Raw genomic sequence first — 14,974 nt, forward strand, 5'->3', positions numbered from 1 at the left:
CTCTCTTAGAAGATGAGATGCAACTCCATAGTTTATAAACTGTGTGTGTTAAGAAAATTTCAAACATTAAAAAAGTAACATATGTAATGTTCCCCCTATACCCATCACCCACCTTCAACAATTATCAACACATGTCCTATCTTCTTTCGTCTACTTTGTAACAAATTTCAGACAAGATATAATCTCATCTATATATAATTTAACATATCCAAAATACCATTATCACATCTTTTAAAAAAATAAAAAACTATAATTCCTTATTATCCTCAGATATCAAGCACCTGTTCACATTTCCCCAATTTTTCCATAATTTTTGTCATTTGTTTTTGAACACTTAGGTTGTTCACATCAGGATCTAGACAAGGTCTGCATATTGCATGGGGTTTACATTTCTCCTTGGTTTCTTTTAATGCGTAAGTTTCACCTCCTGCTTTGTTTTTTTCCTTGCAATTTATTTGTTGAAAAAACTAGGTTGTTTGACCTATAGAATTTCCCACATTCTGGATTTTCCTGCTTGCATCCCTGTAGTGTCACTTAACATGTTTATCTGTCCCCTGTATTTCCTTTAAACTGGTAGTTAAACTGGAGGCTTGATAAGATTCAGGTTCAATATTTTGGAAGGAATACTTCATAGGTGGTGGTGGTGTACTTCTATTGCATCACATCACACAATATCTGATTGCCCATCCATTATAAAGTAGTATACCAGCTTTCCGCTTATTGATTTTAGCAGCCGTTGATGATAATTGTCAGATCCATTACTTCATTAGTGATGTGTTTTTTGTCAGCTTGAAGTTGCTGTACTTATTCTTTCAAGTCCACATGAATTGTAAGATCGGCTTAGTCTTCCGAATGGCCTCCTAGAAATCAAATTGTCTAAAATGCTCCAGCTAACCATTCTCTTTTATTGAATATACTATGGACTGCCAGAAGAATGAACAAATCTGTCTTGGAAGAAAGTACAACCAGAGTGCTTATTAAAAGCAAGAATGGTGAGACTTCATCTCACATACTTTGAACATATTATCAGGAGGGACCAGTCTGTGGAGAGGAACATCATGCTTGGTAAAGTAGAGGGTCAGCAAAAAAGAGGAAGACCCTCAATGAGATGGATTGACACAGTGGCTGGAACAACAGGCTCAAGCATAACAATGATTGTGAGGATGGCGCAGGACCAGGCAGTGTTTTGTTCTGTTGTACACAGGGTCACTATGAGTCAGAAACGACTCGATGGCACCTAACAACAACAACAACCTTTCTCTACATTGGTTCTAGTACAGTAGATGCACAAGGACTTCCTCAATGGAAAGACATGGTAGGGAGTATTTTATTAGAATAAGTTCTTGGAGAAAAGAAGAGAGGATCTAAAGGCTGTCAAAATAGCTTCTTTGGGTAAATGGTAGAGAAAAAAAAGACTTTCTCTTAAAGCGTAATGTATGGTCACCTCACAAGGAATTGGCACAGAACATGGTCATATATATAGTTGGATAAATTGGAAAAGTAAAAGTTCATAGGGAAGAGATTTTAAAATCTATCATTTGGTTCCTTCACCTCAACTCCCAACTTTTTAGAGACAAGGTTAGGAGATGTTGCTTCTCTGCCAATTTGAGTTTTACAGGCTGAGAAGGGAGGGCGCTCCTTTAGCCTCCCACGTGCACTTAGGACCTCAGTTAGTGTGTCAGCCAGAGTTATCCAGATGGTTGAGATGGTGTAGTGGTATGATCAGCTGGTCTACTGGGGTCTTAATGTTGTCCAGAAATTTAAATTTCAGAATCAAGTCCTCAAGAGCAAGGACTTCAAGAAGAAATAATTTCCTATTAATAGCCTTATGACATACCTCCTATTTCAGATTGCTTCTCTGGGCCACATAAAACAAGATATCCTAGAACTGTTTCTCCTTATACTCCCTGTGAGTAGCTACGCAGCCAGGAATGATGAAGTAACCTATCTTTTTCTCGCTTTATCCTCAGGAGCCAATGAAGTGCTTCTGGTGGTCGGAGGCTTCGGAAGCCAGCAGTCTCCCATCGATGTGGTAGAGAAATATGACCCCAAGACTCAAGAGTGGAGCTTTTTGCCAGTAAGTTGTAGAACCAGCTGTGGGCAGAGAGCTTAAATGTCCTCATTCCCTGACTCTAGGTCATAGCTAATCCAGCCCTAAGACTAGAAAAGCCTAGTAACAGTACAGTGTTCCTTACGACAATGTCTTGCACACAGTAGGTATGTAATAAACAGTTGTTGACTAAAGATTAGACTTCGGAAATGTGATTGGCCCTGTGTCAAATTAAATTCAGCTGGCTACAACTATTTTGGCACCTGTATAATTCCCAACATGCTCCATTGGTCATACTGGGTTAAACTGAACTCAATGTTAAATCGAAGGTAGTGTTCAGTTGAACTCAGAAGTTTGTGTCTTTCTGTTTCGGTACATCCTTATTTCAGTGCTGAATGAACAGTAATTATTCTTCTGAGAAAACAGACATCTTTTTGCTCAGTCCTACCTTTTTAGGGTCTTAGAATCCTGGCCCTTTGATTAGCAATGCTGCAATAGTTTCTTCTCATGGAAAAATATCAGTCTCTTAGCCCAGTGCCCTGTGGAGTAAAAAGGAGTCAGATACTAAATAATGGAAGGACATTAAATCCTTTGGAAGCTTTGGAAAGAGGTAAATGTGTAGAAGACTTGCATCTTTAAGAGCACCACAACAAGCAAGAGGGTATTCATTCAGTAGGCAGACAGCCAGAAGCCACTTCAGCCACTGCTTGAAGGACGGTTCATGGTGACAGGTAAAGAAACAAAGAGGTCTGTGGGTAAAAACAGGAAGTACAGCAAAAGGTAATGCCCAAAGAGTTACCTGACTTAAATGCTCTGTACCTGTTTTCTCCAAAATCCATAGAGCATCACTCGTAAGAGACGTTATGTGGCCTCAGTCTCCCTACATGACCGGATCTACGTAATTGGTGGCTATGATGGCCGTTCCCGCCTCAGTTCAGTGGAATGTCTAGACTACACAACAGATGAGGATGGGGTCTGGTATTCTGTGGCTCCTATGAATGTCCGACGAGGCCTTGCTGGAGCTACCACCCTAGGAGGTAGGCTTGATGTGCAGGATGATGTTTCAGTGTTTCTGTGATTGGATCAGGGTTCATACTTCTGTTGTCTGGCAGGAGCATGAAATGGAAGATAACTGGTAAGGTTAAATATTCCTTTTTGCTTTGGGAAATATTAATGCTACCAAAGCTATCCAGCATTCATGGTTGTTTCAGCACTCACTACTAAGCTGCAAATTCCCATGTGCTGGGTGGGAAACTGGCAGTAGTTGTTGTATTTTTACAAATTCCATCTAGGCTTTAAATGCTTTTGAGGATTCCACCTTGCCCCATTCTTTTTAGACTTAATTGGTTTATCCCATTAAAAACACTTTGATTTTTGCTCGCAGACATTTGAAAGACCTGTGAAGAATTTGTAGATAAGAGAGTTATTAGAAATCTCTCAAACTCTAATAGTCTGATTTGTTCTTTCTGGGCAGATATGATCTATGTCTCTGGAGGCTTTGATGGAAGCAGGCGTCATACCAGTATGGAGCGATATGACCCAAACATTGATCAGTGGAGCATGCTGGGAGATATGCAGACAGCACGGGAGGGTGCCGGACTGGTGGTGGCCAGCGGGGTGATCTACTGTCTTGGTATTCAGCCTGGGATACAAGCATAGGAAAGAACTTAGTGGGTAGCAGACGCTGGGTGGGAATCCCTTTTTACCAGAATTAGGTTCATAGACTTCCTTCAACTAAAACCATGGCCTGACTCAATATGTTTTCTGTTAATGAGAGTTATCTATTTTTTGTAAACAGAAGATAGGGTACTGTCAGTTTCTCTTCAGGTTAATGGAAGTGCTGTGGGAAATCTGAAACCAGAAGAATTAGTAGAAGCACTCAGAGAAAGGCAGACTGGGAGTGGACATGGGGATTCACCATTCTTTGTGGAATGATTTCTACTTTGTGTTTCAGGAGGATACGATGGCTTGAATATCTTAAATTCAGTTGAGAAATACGATCCTCATACAGGACACTGGACTAATGTTACACCAATGGCCACCAAGCGCTCTGGTAAGACCAGTTAGACTTACGAGGGGTCAAGACACAGTGCTATCAGATCTTGACATACACAGTAATGGTGCAATCACAGGACTGGGTATCAGTAAATCAGAGGTAAATTTCCCACTTCACTGTAGACAATGTAAAACATTAGTCAAATTCCATTCTCCTCTTTACCTCTGTTTTTCCTAATATTAGTGAGGATAAAGACAGCTTAAACTTTCAATTAGATTATAAAATTGAGGGGAAGAGCCTTCTTGTTTTATTCATTTTTTATGTCCTTGTTCCCTCCCCACATTCTGCAATGTCTAATACAATTTAGTGCATGTAGTACATATTAAATAAATGTTTATTGAATAAAATCTTTAATGCATAGGTAGCTATTTACCTTCACTAAGAAATTCTTGAAGTAGAGTAGGCTGAAATGTAAGAAAAGAGAAGGACACTGTACTAGTCTATCTTATTTCCTATAGGTAAAAACTGCTCCGAAACCATAGTCACAACTCCTTTCCTTCCTTCCACCTTTATTACCTTCTTTTCTTCACTCCCTTCTTTTCTCCTAATGAAGAGGAACCAAATTAATGAAGTTGAAGAAAAGAACCACTTCAGTTTTTCTTTTCTTGTTTCATGTCCTAGCCAAAGGACTTACAGATGGGAAAACCTGTGCTGGAGTAGATATTCTAGATCCACCTGGCCCCAGTTCACATCCCTCAGCTACCCTAGAATTGAGCTAGCCATCAGTGACTGTGTTTTATTTCTATAATTCAGATCCTAGGCTTAGTAGCATTCACTTGCCTTACCCTCTTTTTCCTACTTAGGTGCAGGAGTAGCCCTGCTGAATGACCATATTTATGTGGTAGGGGGATTTGATGGTACAGCCCACCTTTCTTCCGTTGAGGCATACAACATTCGCACTGATTCCTGGACTACTGTCACTAGTATGACCACCCCACGATGCTATGTAGGGGCCACAGTGCTTCGGGGGAGACTCTATGCAATTGCAGGGTAAGGATTTAGAAACCAGGCTAGAGTCGTCATGTATCTAGAGCAAGAGTCTGTGGGATCCAGTCTTCATTTTTGGATGGAGATAGAGCTTGGGTGGGGGAGTCGTCTCCAGTGGCATCCTTGATGAAGGACTTTTGTGGAAAAGAATCGAAAGTTCAGTTTCTTCTTTTGTTTCTTTTCCACTCAGATACGATGGGAATTCCCTGCTGAGTAGCATTGAATGCTATGACCCTATCATCGACAGCTGGGAAGTTGTAACATCCATGGGAACCCAGCGCTGTGATGCCGGCGTGTGTGTTCTGCGAGAGAAGTGACCATTGTTGGAGCATCAGCCAGAGCTAGTGACCAGTCCAAGGGACTGTTTGGGGGAGAATCAAGGATCCTTTCCAGAATGTCTATTTCTCACAGGGTGATTACAGGCACCAGTATGATGATAATTGTACTTATTTGACACACACTCCTCCTTGCGATGGTAGTTGTCCCTGAGTAGGGTGGGTAACAGACACTCGTGGACAGAGAATGCACATTGAATGGAGGTGGGAGACCATGATCATCTCATCTCCATGGTCTGAGGAGCACTTTGTTTTATCATGTGCTTGGGAGAATATATATATATGTATATATATGTGTGTGTGTGTGTGTGTTGTGCCTCATGTATTGCAGAGAACTAAGGTGTGTATGGCCTACTAGATGTTTGCAGTATCCAGCCTAGATGATTGGAAGGATACCAACTTGAGTAAGCTTGGTACACTCCAAGTCTTCCCCCCTCCCCCCACACCAAGGAACAAATATCTTTTTTAGTTTACAGGTAGCTAGGGATAACACAGTCCCATTCTGGAGGGGAAGAAAGGGGGAGGTCCTATCAAAACTTTGGGTGTCATGAGGAGAGATTCATGACACTCCCTCGGGAGACAGGGTTGGTATCTGAGGTTAGAGGGAGTAAGTGAAGTCAACTGTGAGTGAACCTAGAACACCACTGATGTATATCACCTGAGAGACTGAGAAGGGTGTGTTATTTGAAGGATCTTTTTATTTCCCCAAGGTCTTTCCAAAGTAGGGTGTTACACATCTTGGCACTGGAGACCATCCGAGAGAATAACAGAGTGAACACATGTTGAGATGAGAGGACATGGCATAAATGTGAGAGTTCAGAATGCCTGGGGATAAACTAAAAGTACCTGTGCTTTTACAATCGTCTTAATCCCTGCCAGGCTCCATCTAACCATGGCAAGGTTTGCCTTGAATGGGCGAGAGACTATCTTTCTTTGCTGAGTCAAATACTACTACACTATTACACTTCCATACTATTTATTTTGGGATGGGGTGGTGGTGGCAGCAGCCTAGTAGTTCAGCTACCTGGCTATTGCACGAGTCTTTTAAGGGCACACTTCTACGAAGGAGTGGTTTTTACTGCTGTGTTTGGTACGTTTAGTCCTTTTTCTCCTATAAGCTTCCCTTACCTGTCCTTAGAGTGGATTTTATTCATCCTGGTACAATCAGTTATTATCCAGAATAATCAAGGAGAACCAAAATTCTTTTGTTCCAATACCTCTGATGTCACCATTTCTAAGATACCATTCAAGGCTCCTCTGTGTTGTGTAGTGAAATTTTTGCTTTATGGGTACTGAGTGTGTGAGATAATAACCTAAACAAGGATGCACTTTCCCTTGCTCATAAATTCCATTTTTTCCCCCTTTCTCTGAGTTGTATTGACCCACAGAGTTAATTTCCTTTGTATTTTTTTAAGAAAATATTAAAAATCACCTGTCTCAAATGCCTAGGAGAGTTTGTGACTAACCAGCATTGCCTTCAGCAGACATTTGGGGCGGTGGTGGCAGATAGGGATCAGCTGTAGGTCCCATCTCTTCACCTTTTCACCCTGTGTCTTTGCCTACTAGTTCTGTTTCTCTGTTAGACACAGATAAGAGGTAGCTGCTTTACCATCATGGAGATTCTCATCAGTAAAATGTTTACCTGAATTTGCCATTTTCATTGGGCCCTTTCACACTTGGAGTTTACCTGAAAACGAAGGAGAGTAAAGAAGAGGCAATCTTGAACTCATTTAGCACCCCACTTGAATTTTAGGATTCCAGTCACCCTAGCCCTTTTTCTCTTTGCTTTGATTTATGGCAAGTGATATAAATAGCTATGCAGAAGTCCTGCAAAAACTTCAAAAATCCTTATATTCCCAGAGAAAAGGGAAGGAGGAACCACAAGAGGAAGTTATTATTACTAAAGGTGCCTGACAAGCTTTTGATCTGTGTTCTTTAACATATGGATTGTGCCTGTTGATTAAACAAATCACAGTCTACAGAACATGTGGTCCATGCTATCTCAGGAAGAGATTCAGGGTAGCTTGAAGGGGAGGCAGAGAAGTAGTTTGATAAGACTGGTGGCTCCTAGGCTGTCTTCAGTGCTGACTTCTCTTCTGAGCTTTAGAACATGATTTCCAAATATTTCATATAAAAAGCTGCAACTGAATATTCTGCAGAAAAATCAGCATGTAAAACTGATTGCCTTTTCCACTCTTTTCCTAGTTTTACACACTTTTTACATACTTGCACACATACAACCCCTAATTGGTGGTTCCTCCTGTTTTTCTTAACTGGAAACCGGCCACTTAGTTGCCCAACCTAGGAAAGCTATCATTTATATTGTGTCATCCCCATCACAATATATACATGCAATTCCTTTCTAAGTTCTACATAATTTTATGTTTGTTCCAAATCCATTCTCATACCTTCATTCCCTCTGCTACCAGATAGTTCAGGCCTTTATCTTGCCTGGGCTCATGGAGTAATAGCCTCCTGATAGTCTCATTTCTGGTCTTTTCCTTTTCCAATCTAGTCCCTCCATTTTGTCATCAGTTATCTTTTTAAAGCACAGGATCATTACAGTACTTAGCATACAGCAGATTTTCTGGCCTAAAAAACCATAGATTCCCATTATCCATATTATAAAGTTCAAATTCCTTAACATAACACTAGACCCATTGTAATCTGGGCCCGTTCTACCTTTCTGATCTTACCTCCCTCCACTAACCCTCTTTCTGAGGAATAATGTTCTCCAGCCACACTAACCACTCCTAAATTTATTTTCACCCTTGTTCATGTATTATACTGTTTCCTCTATCTGAAATAGTCTTGCTTTCCTAACAAAAGCTAGTCACCTTTTAATGTCTAATTCAAATGTCAGGAGGCCAGGCCAAAATGGCAGAGTAGTCAGATGCTTCCTGTGGTCCCTCCTACAACAAAGACTGAAAAAACAAGTGAATTCATTATATATGACAATTTAGGAGACCTGAACATAAAAGGCAGATTTGAGGAATCAGACTGAGTGGCAGGGAGAGGGAGAGAGAGTTCGGAAGCAGCAAGGAGTTGCCAGACCTGACCCGGCAGGAAATAGTACCCTGCAGCCGGCACACACGGTGAGGCAAACAGCGGTGCTCGGGACACGTTTTCCACATAACGGAAGAAACCAAGTGGCAGAGAGTTTACTCAAGCCTCCAGAACTAGTGAAAAGTGGCACTCTATCGGCAAAAGATAAGTACAGGCATCTAACCTACTGCACAAATCAAAAAACACCCCCTTTGGGAAAAACCTCTCTCCCATTTACCTGCCCCCTCCCTGCTCTGTACCTGGTCCCAGGCCAGCTTCAACCGTTGATATGTTTCCTGGGCAGAAGTAAGGACCCATCACGCTCCCTGAGGCAGTCTCTTGGCCTTGGAGAGGAAACAAATTAACAAACAGGAATAAATAATCTGCCAGCTCCCCTAAACTGGGAATTTAGGGTAGGTGCAGCTCCTTTGCCTAGGCACAGGCCTAAGGGGTTCACAAACTTTAAATGCCTTTCACCCCTGCATAGACATGTGTGGGCCCACTTCAAAAGCATAGGCCCTCCTTAGCACAGTACAACAGGGTATTTACCTGAAGCCTAACTTCAGCTGTCAGCTGTATGGTGGAGTGGCGGGTTTTTGACACTGCCCATTAAGCAGGGTCCTCACCCACATCAGGGGCTTCAGGACCAGTGGCTCCACTCATGCCACCTAGCCACCTGCAACAGGGGTCCAAGAATAAGTGGTGCCTCCCAGTCCTTAACAGCCAACAGCATTGGGTGCCAATAGTCCAGCTGCAAAACCCACCCACAATGTGCTCTAGGGAACAGGGACATGATTTCCTCCCAGACAGGGGCAGCTGTCAGCTCCCTTCCTTGCTCAGCATGTGACCCCCCACACACTACAGCCAGATACCTGTACCTATACCAATCAACTCTGCCCGTCTAGGACTGTAGGTGAGAGCCTGCACCACACACTTCGTGACCAACTACCTGGACACCTGAGCTGAATCCATAGAAGAAAAGTAAATGGATTCCTGGGCTCACATACCTAGTAACAGATCTAACTACCTGGAGACAGGACATTAGAGCTTCAAAGGTGCCAATAATCAAACTAGCTCACATGAGCAGCCTATTTGGGCATATCAAAGCAAAACAAAACAAGAAGCTAGGACACAGTAAGCAAACATAACTTATTCATGGCTTGGAGACAACAGTTAATATCAAATCACATAGAGAGGCAGACCATGATGGCTTCAGCAACCTCCCAGAACAAAGGATCAAGAAATTTTCTGGAGGAAGAGAACTTCTTGGAATTACTGGAGGTAGAATACAAAAGATTAATTTACAGAACTCTTCAAGAAATCAGGAAGAAGTTCAGTCAAAACGCAGAACAAGCCAAGGAACACACAGACAAAGCAAGAAAGGAACTTAAGAAGATTAGAGAAGAGCAATAATGACATATTTAATAGGCTGTAAGAATCCATAGAGAGACAGCAATCAGAAACCCAGAATATTAGCAATAAAATTTTGGAATTAGACAACTCAATAGAAAGTCATAGGAGCAGAACTGACGCAATGGAAGTCAGAATTAGACTGAAGATAAAGGACTTGATACCAACTTATTTAAGGAAAAATCGGATAAAAGGATTTAAAAAAGACGAAGAAACCCTAAGAATTATGTGGGACTCTATCAAGAGGAATAACCTACGAGTGATTGGAGTACCAGAACGGGGGGATAACAGAATATACAGAGAGAATTGTTGAAGATTTGTTGGCAGATAACTTCCCTGATATCATGAAAGACAAAAAGTTATCTATCCAAGCTGCTTATTGAAACCCACATAAGGCAGATCTCAAAAGAAAGTCACCAAGACATATTATAATGAAACTTGCCAAAAACCAAAGGTAAAGAGAATTTTAAGAGCAGCTAGGAATAAATGAAAAGTCATCTACAAAGGAAACTCAATTACACAAAGCTCGGGTTACTCAGCAGAAACCATGCAGACAAGAAGGCAATGGGATGACATATATAAAGCCTTGAAGGAAAAAAATTGCCAGCCAAGAATTATATATCCAGCAAAACTGTCTCTCAAATATGATGGTGAAATTAGGACATTTCCAGATAAACAGAAGTTTAGGGAATTTGCAAAAACCAAAACTAAAATTACAAGAAATACTAAAGGGAGTCCTCCAGTTAGAAAATCAATAACATCAGATAACAACCCAAGACAAGAACACAGGATAGAGCAACCAGATATCAACCCAGACAGGAAAGACAAAAACAAAGCTAAATCACTGATAACACGGAAACAGAGATGTCAATATGTAAAAGATGACAAGATTAAAACAAAAAAGAGACTAAAAAACAGTCATAGATCTTTCATATGGAGAGGAAGACAAGGCGATATAAAGAAATAAAAGACTGGTTTAAACTTAGAAACAGGGGTAAATATTAAGGTACCCACAAAGGAAACTAACAATCCTACACATCAAAATAAAAAACAAGAAAAACATAAAAGACTGCAAATACAAAATCAACAACAATGAAGAAGATGAAAAGAAAATACATAAAGAAAAACAACTCAGCGGAGGCGGGGCCAAGATGGTGGAGTAGTCAGACCCTTCCAGTGGACCCTTTTAAAACAAAGACCTGAAAAAAACACGTGAATCAATTATATATGGCAATCTGGGAGCCCTGAACATCCAAGGCAGAGTTGAGGAACTGGACTGAATGGCAAGGGGAGGGAGACATGGATCCAAAGCAGCGAGGAGTTGCCAGACTTGACCCAGCAAGAGCCGGAGCCCTTCAGGCCTGATCAACTCGGGGGTGAGCAGTGATGAGGCAAGCAGCAGTGCTCGGGAGGCACGTTTTCTGCACCGGGAGAGACCCGACCCCAGAGAGTCTACACGGCCACCCAGAAGCAGTGAGAAGCAGCCCTGGATCAGCAAAAGATAAGTACTTGCGTACGGTTTACTGTGCGGATCAAAAACGCCCCCCTTAGGGAAAAACCTCTCTCCCATTTACTGCCCCCCCACCCCCCGCTCCCTGCTCTGCACTGGGTCCCGGACCAGCTTCAGCAATTGCCGAGTCCCCTGGGCCAGAAGAAGGATCTGTCACACACCTGGAGCCATTCTCCCTGCCTTGGACAGTGAACAAATTAACAAACAGGAAAAAATAAACTGCCGGCTCCCCTAAGTCAGGAACCCAGGGTAGGCACAGCTCCTTTTGCCTAAGCACAGGCATAAAGGATCCACGGACTCTGAGTGCCTTTCCCCCACATAGACTTGTCTGGGCCCATCTCAACAGCACAGGCCCTCATTACCACAGTACAACAGGGTATATACCGGAAGTCTAACTTCAACTGTTTCAGCTGTGAAGTGGCAGGTTCTTGACAATTGACACTGCTCTGCCCATTAAGCAGGGTTTTCACCTACCCACATCAGGGGCCTGAGGACTGGTGGCTCCACCCACTCCACCTAGCCATTGGCAATAAGGGCCCATGAATAAGAGGTGCCCTCCAATCCTTACAGCCAACAGCATTAGGTGCTCATAGTTCGGCTGCAAAACCCACCCACCTACGTGCTCTAGGGAACAGGGACGTGCCTTCCTCCTGGACACTCGGGGGCGGCCGTCAGCCCCCTGCCTTGCTCAGAGTGTGTCCCCCTGCTGCAGCCAGATGCCTGTGCCTACACCAATCACCCATGCCTATCTAGGACTGTAAGTGAGAGCCTACACCACACACTTGGTGGCTATCTACCTGGGCACCTGAGCTGAATCCATACAGCTCACATACCTAGTAACAGATCTAACCACCTGGTGACAGGACATTAGAGCCAAAGGTGCCAGTAATCAAACTAGCTCATACGAGCAGCCTATTTGGGCATATCCAAACAAAACAAGAAGGTAGGACACAGTAAGCAAACATAAAATAAATAAATGTAATAACTTATCAATGGCCCAAAGACAACAGTCAATATCAAATCACATAAAGAGGCAATACATGATGGCTTCAGCAAGCTCCCAAAATAAAGAATCTAGAAATATTCCAGAGGAGGCAAATTTCTTGGAATTACCAGAGGCACAATACAAAAGATTAATATCCAGAAATCTTCAAGAAATTAGGAAGGAAATTAAGCACAACGCAGAACACGCACTAGAGGAAATTAAAAAGATTACAGAAGAGCATAATGACAAATTTTACAGGTTGCAAGAATCCATAGACAGACAGCAATCAGATATCCAGAAGAGTAGCAATAAAATTTCAGAAATAGAAAATTCAATCATAGGAGCAGAATTGAAGCAATGGAAGTCAGAATTAGTGAGATTGAAGATAAAGCACTTGATGCCAACTTATTTAAGGAAAAATCAGATAAAAGGATTTAAAAAAAATGAAGAAACCCTAAGAATTATGTGGAACTCTATCAAGAGGAATAACCTACCAGTGATTGGAGTACCAGAACCGGGGGTGATAACAGAAAATACAGAGAGAATTGTTGAAGATTTGTTGGCGAAAAACATCCCTCTTATCGTGAAAGATGAGAAGATATCTATCCAAGATGCTCATCGAACACCAAATAAGGTAGATCTCAAAAGAAAGTCACCAAGACATATTATAATCAAACTTGCCAAACCCAAAGATAAAGAGATAATTTGAAGAGCAGCTAGGGATAAAAGAAAACTCATCTACAAAGGAGACTCAATAAGAATAAGCTTGGAGGACTTCTGGGCAACATAGTGCTACAATCAGAAGCACCATGCCATCCCTCTGCAGCAAAGATCAGAAAAACAAAGTCAAACAGAGTCACACATCAATCCTGAAACTCTAAGCATCAAATGAAGAGATAAAGAACTCAGCCAAGCACCTAATGGAATGAGAAACTGACCAAGAACAGAGAGTGAGGAGAGATACATGCAGAGGTCTCTATCAGCTACCACAGCATGGATCCGCCATCTTGGACTCTTATCAGAGATCAGCGACAGGAGGTACAAGAAAGCAGCTTCACAGAGCTTCTAGCAGGAGAGAGAACAACCAGTAACCCACGATATAGGCATTCCCACCCCCCACCCTTCTTCACCCCCACTTAGCCTCCTCTGCTTCCTGCAGCCACAGTCTATTGGCCAGGAAGCACGAGCTTCCCCCCAGTGCCACTTGGATTCCACATGCCCACACTGGCCAGCTCCCTGAGTGCCATTTGTTGGGAGTTGGTGTTGCTTTTTTTCCCTTCTTTAGATTTCTTCCTTACCGCTCATCACCTCCCACTCCTTTCTCTCAAATGCCTGGCTCTGTGAGCCATCTTTGCTTCTTCCTGAAAGACTGCAAAACACCACTCGACTGTGAAACTGCTTCCCGACCCATGCCGCCACGCTCGTGGGACACCCGGGGCTTTTTTGTTTGTTTGTTTGCTCTGATTTGTTTCTTTGTTTTCTTTTTATTTTCTCAGCTTGGGAGCCCCTTCTAGCCAGGCAGTACTGCGTGGCTTGGAACTTAGTCCCTTACTCTACACAGATGCACAGGGACATCCCTGGGAGCATTTCTTTCTTTTTTTTTGGTCTTGGTTTTTTTTTTTTTTCACTTCTTTGTTTACTTTTCTTCTCTCCCTTATTCCCCTTTTGTCTTTCTTTATTTCCAGTTTCTCGATCTATTCATTTTTTTCTTTTACCCTTTTTCTTTTTTTTTCATTTTTGTTTTTCCCCATTTCTCAGTCTCTCATCTCTCCACTCCAATAGCAAGCTTGCTTAGCACTCTCTTCTGTTTGTGTGTATGTTTTTGGCTCCTCCTCCTCTCTCCTCTCTGTCGTCTTTCCCATACCCATCTTAGCTCCACACAACACAATATACCCCCCGCCCCTCCTGTCTACGTGCACCATGTGCTGAATATTACACTCCCAAGCAGCACAGACATGGCCTACTGGAACCTGCCCTGCACTGATTGGCAGTCCACGCTGTCAGCCCTGGTACGTGCCACAAAAAACCTATCCTAGCAACTCCCCTTCAGCTGGACCTGCCCTGCTGTACCATACCTGAGTGACTGACCCTGCCCATTGGAAAAGGAGGGGAAAAGTATCGTGCCCACAGACAAGCAAACAACGAAGAACACACAGCCCACCTGCTCAGACATAACCAAATAAAACAAAAAAGCAGGACAAAACAAACAAATCTACAATAAATGAACGTGGAAAATAACCACTGAATGCCCTGAAAACAGCAGACAATATCAAAACATTTACAAAAACAGGACAGGATGGTTCCCGTAAACGTCCAAAATAAAACACCAGATGACCTTCCAGTAGAAGAAAAGGCACTAGACCTAACCAACAGGGAATTCAAATCTCTAATATTCAGAATTATCCAAGCATTGAAGCAAAAAACAGACAAAAATGAGGAAAAAATAGACAAAATTCATGGAAAAGACAGATAAATTCATGGAAAATAGAGACAAAAAATGGAAGAATTCAAGAAAATAATACAGGAACAAAATACTAAAGTAAATTCACAACTAGAAATCATACAAAAACAACAATTAGAAATCCAAAAGATAAAC

General features: G+C 42.2%; 1 protein-coding gene across 3 annotated transcripts in view; it reads left to right on the forward strand.

The window, feature by feature from the left end:
• Nucleotides 1–7,305, forward strand: part of KLHL12 (kelch like family member 12) — a 32,529-nt gene extending 25,224 nt beyond the window's left edge. Inside the window, exons 7-12 of one of the 3 annotated variants that reach the window (XM_004375278.3) lie at nt 1,971–2,077; nt 2,892–3,087; nt 3,525–3,683; nt 4,005–4,103; nt 4,910–5,096; nt 5,284–5,551. In XM_004375278.3, the coding sequence (XP_004375335.1) occupies nt 1,971–2,077; nt 2,892–3,087; nt 3,525–3,683; nt 4,005–4,103; nt 4,910–5,096; nt 5,284–5,410 (875 nt within the window). In that variant the 3' untranslated portion in view covers nt 5,411–5,551. Of the gene's footprint in view, nt 1–1,970; nt 2,078–2,891; nt 3,088–3,524; nt 3,684–4,004; nt 4,104–4,909; nt 5,097–5,283 lie in introns of all 3 variants that reach the window. The other 2 variants (XM_023730336.1, XM_023730335.1) reach the window with 2 other exon arrangements.
• Nucleotides 7,306–14,974: the final 7,669 nt, after the last annotated feature.

Source organism: Trichechus manatus, unplaced genomic scaffold (genome assembly GCF_000243295.1).
Source record: "Trichechus manatus latirostris isolate Lorelei unplaced genomic scaffold, TriManLat1.0 scaffold00035, whole genome shotgun sequence".
NCBI classification, from domain to species: Eukaryota; Metazoa; Chordata; class Mammalia; order Sirenia; family Trichechidae; genus Trichechus; species Trichechus manatus.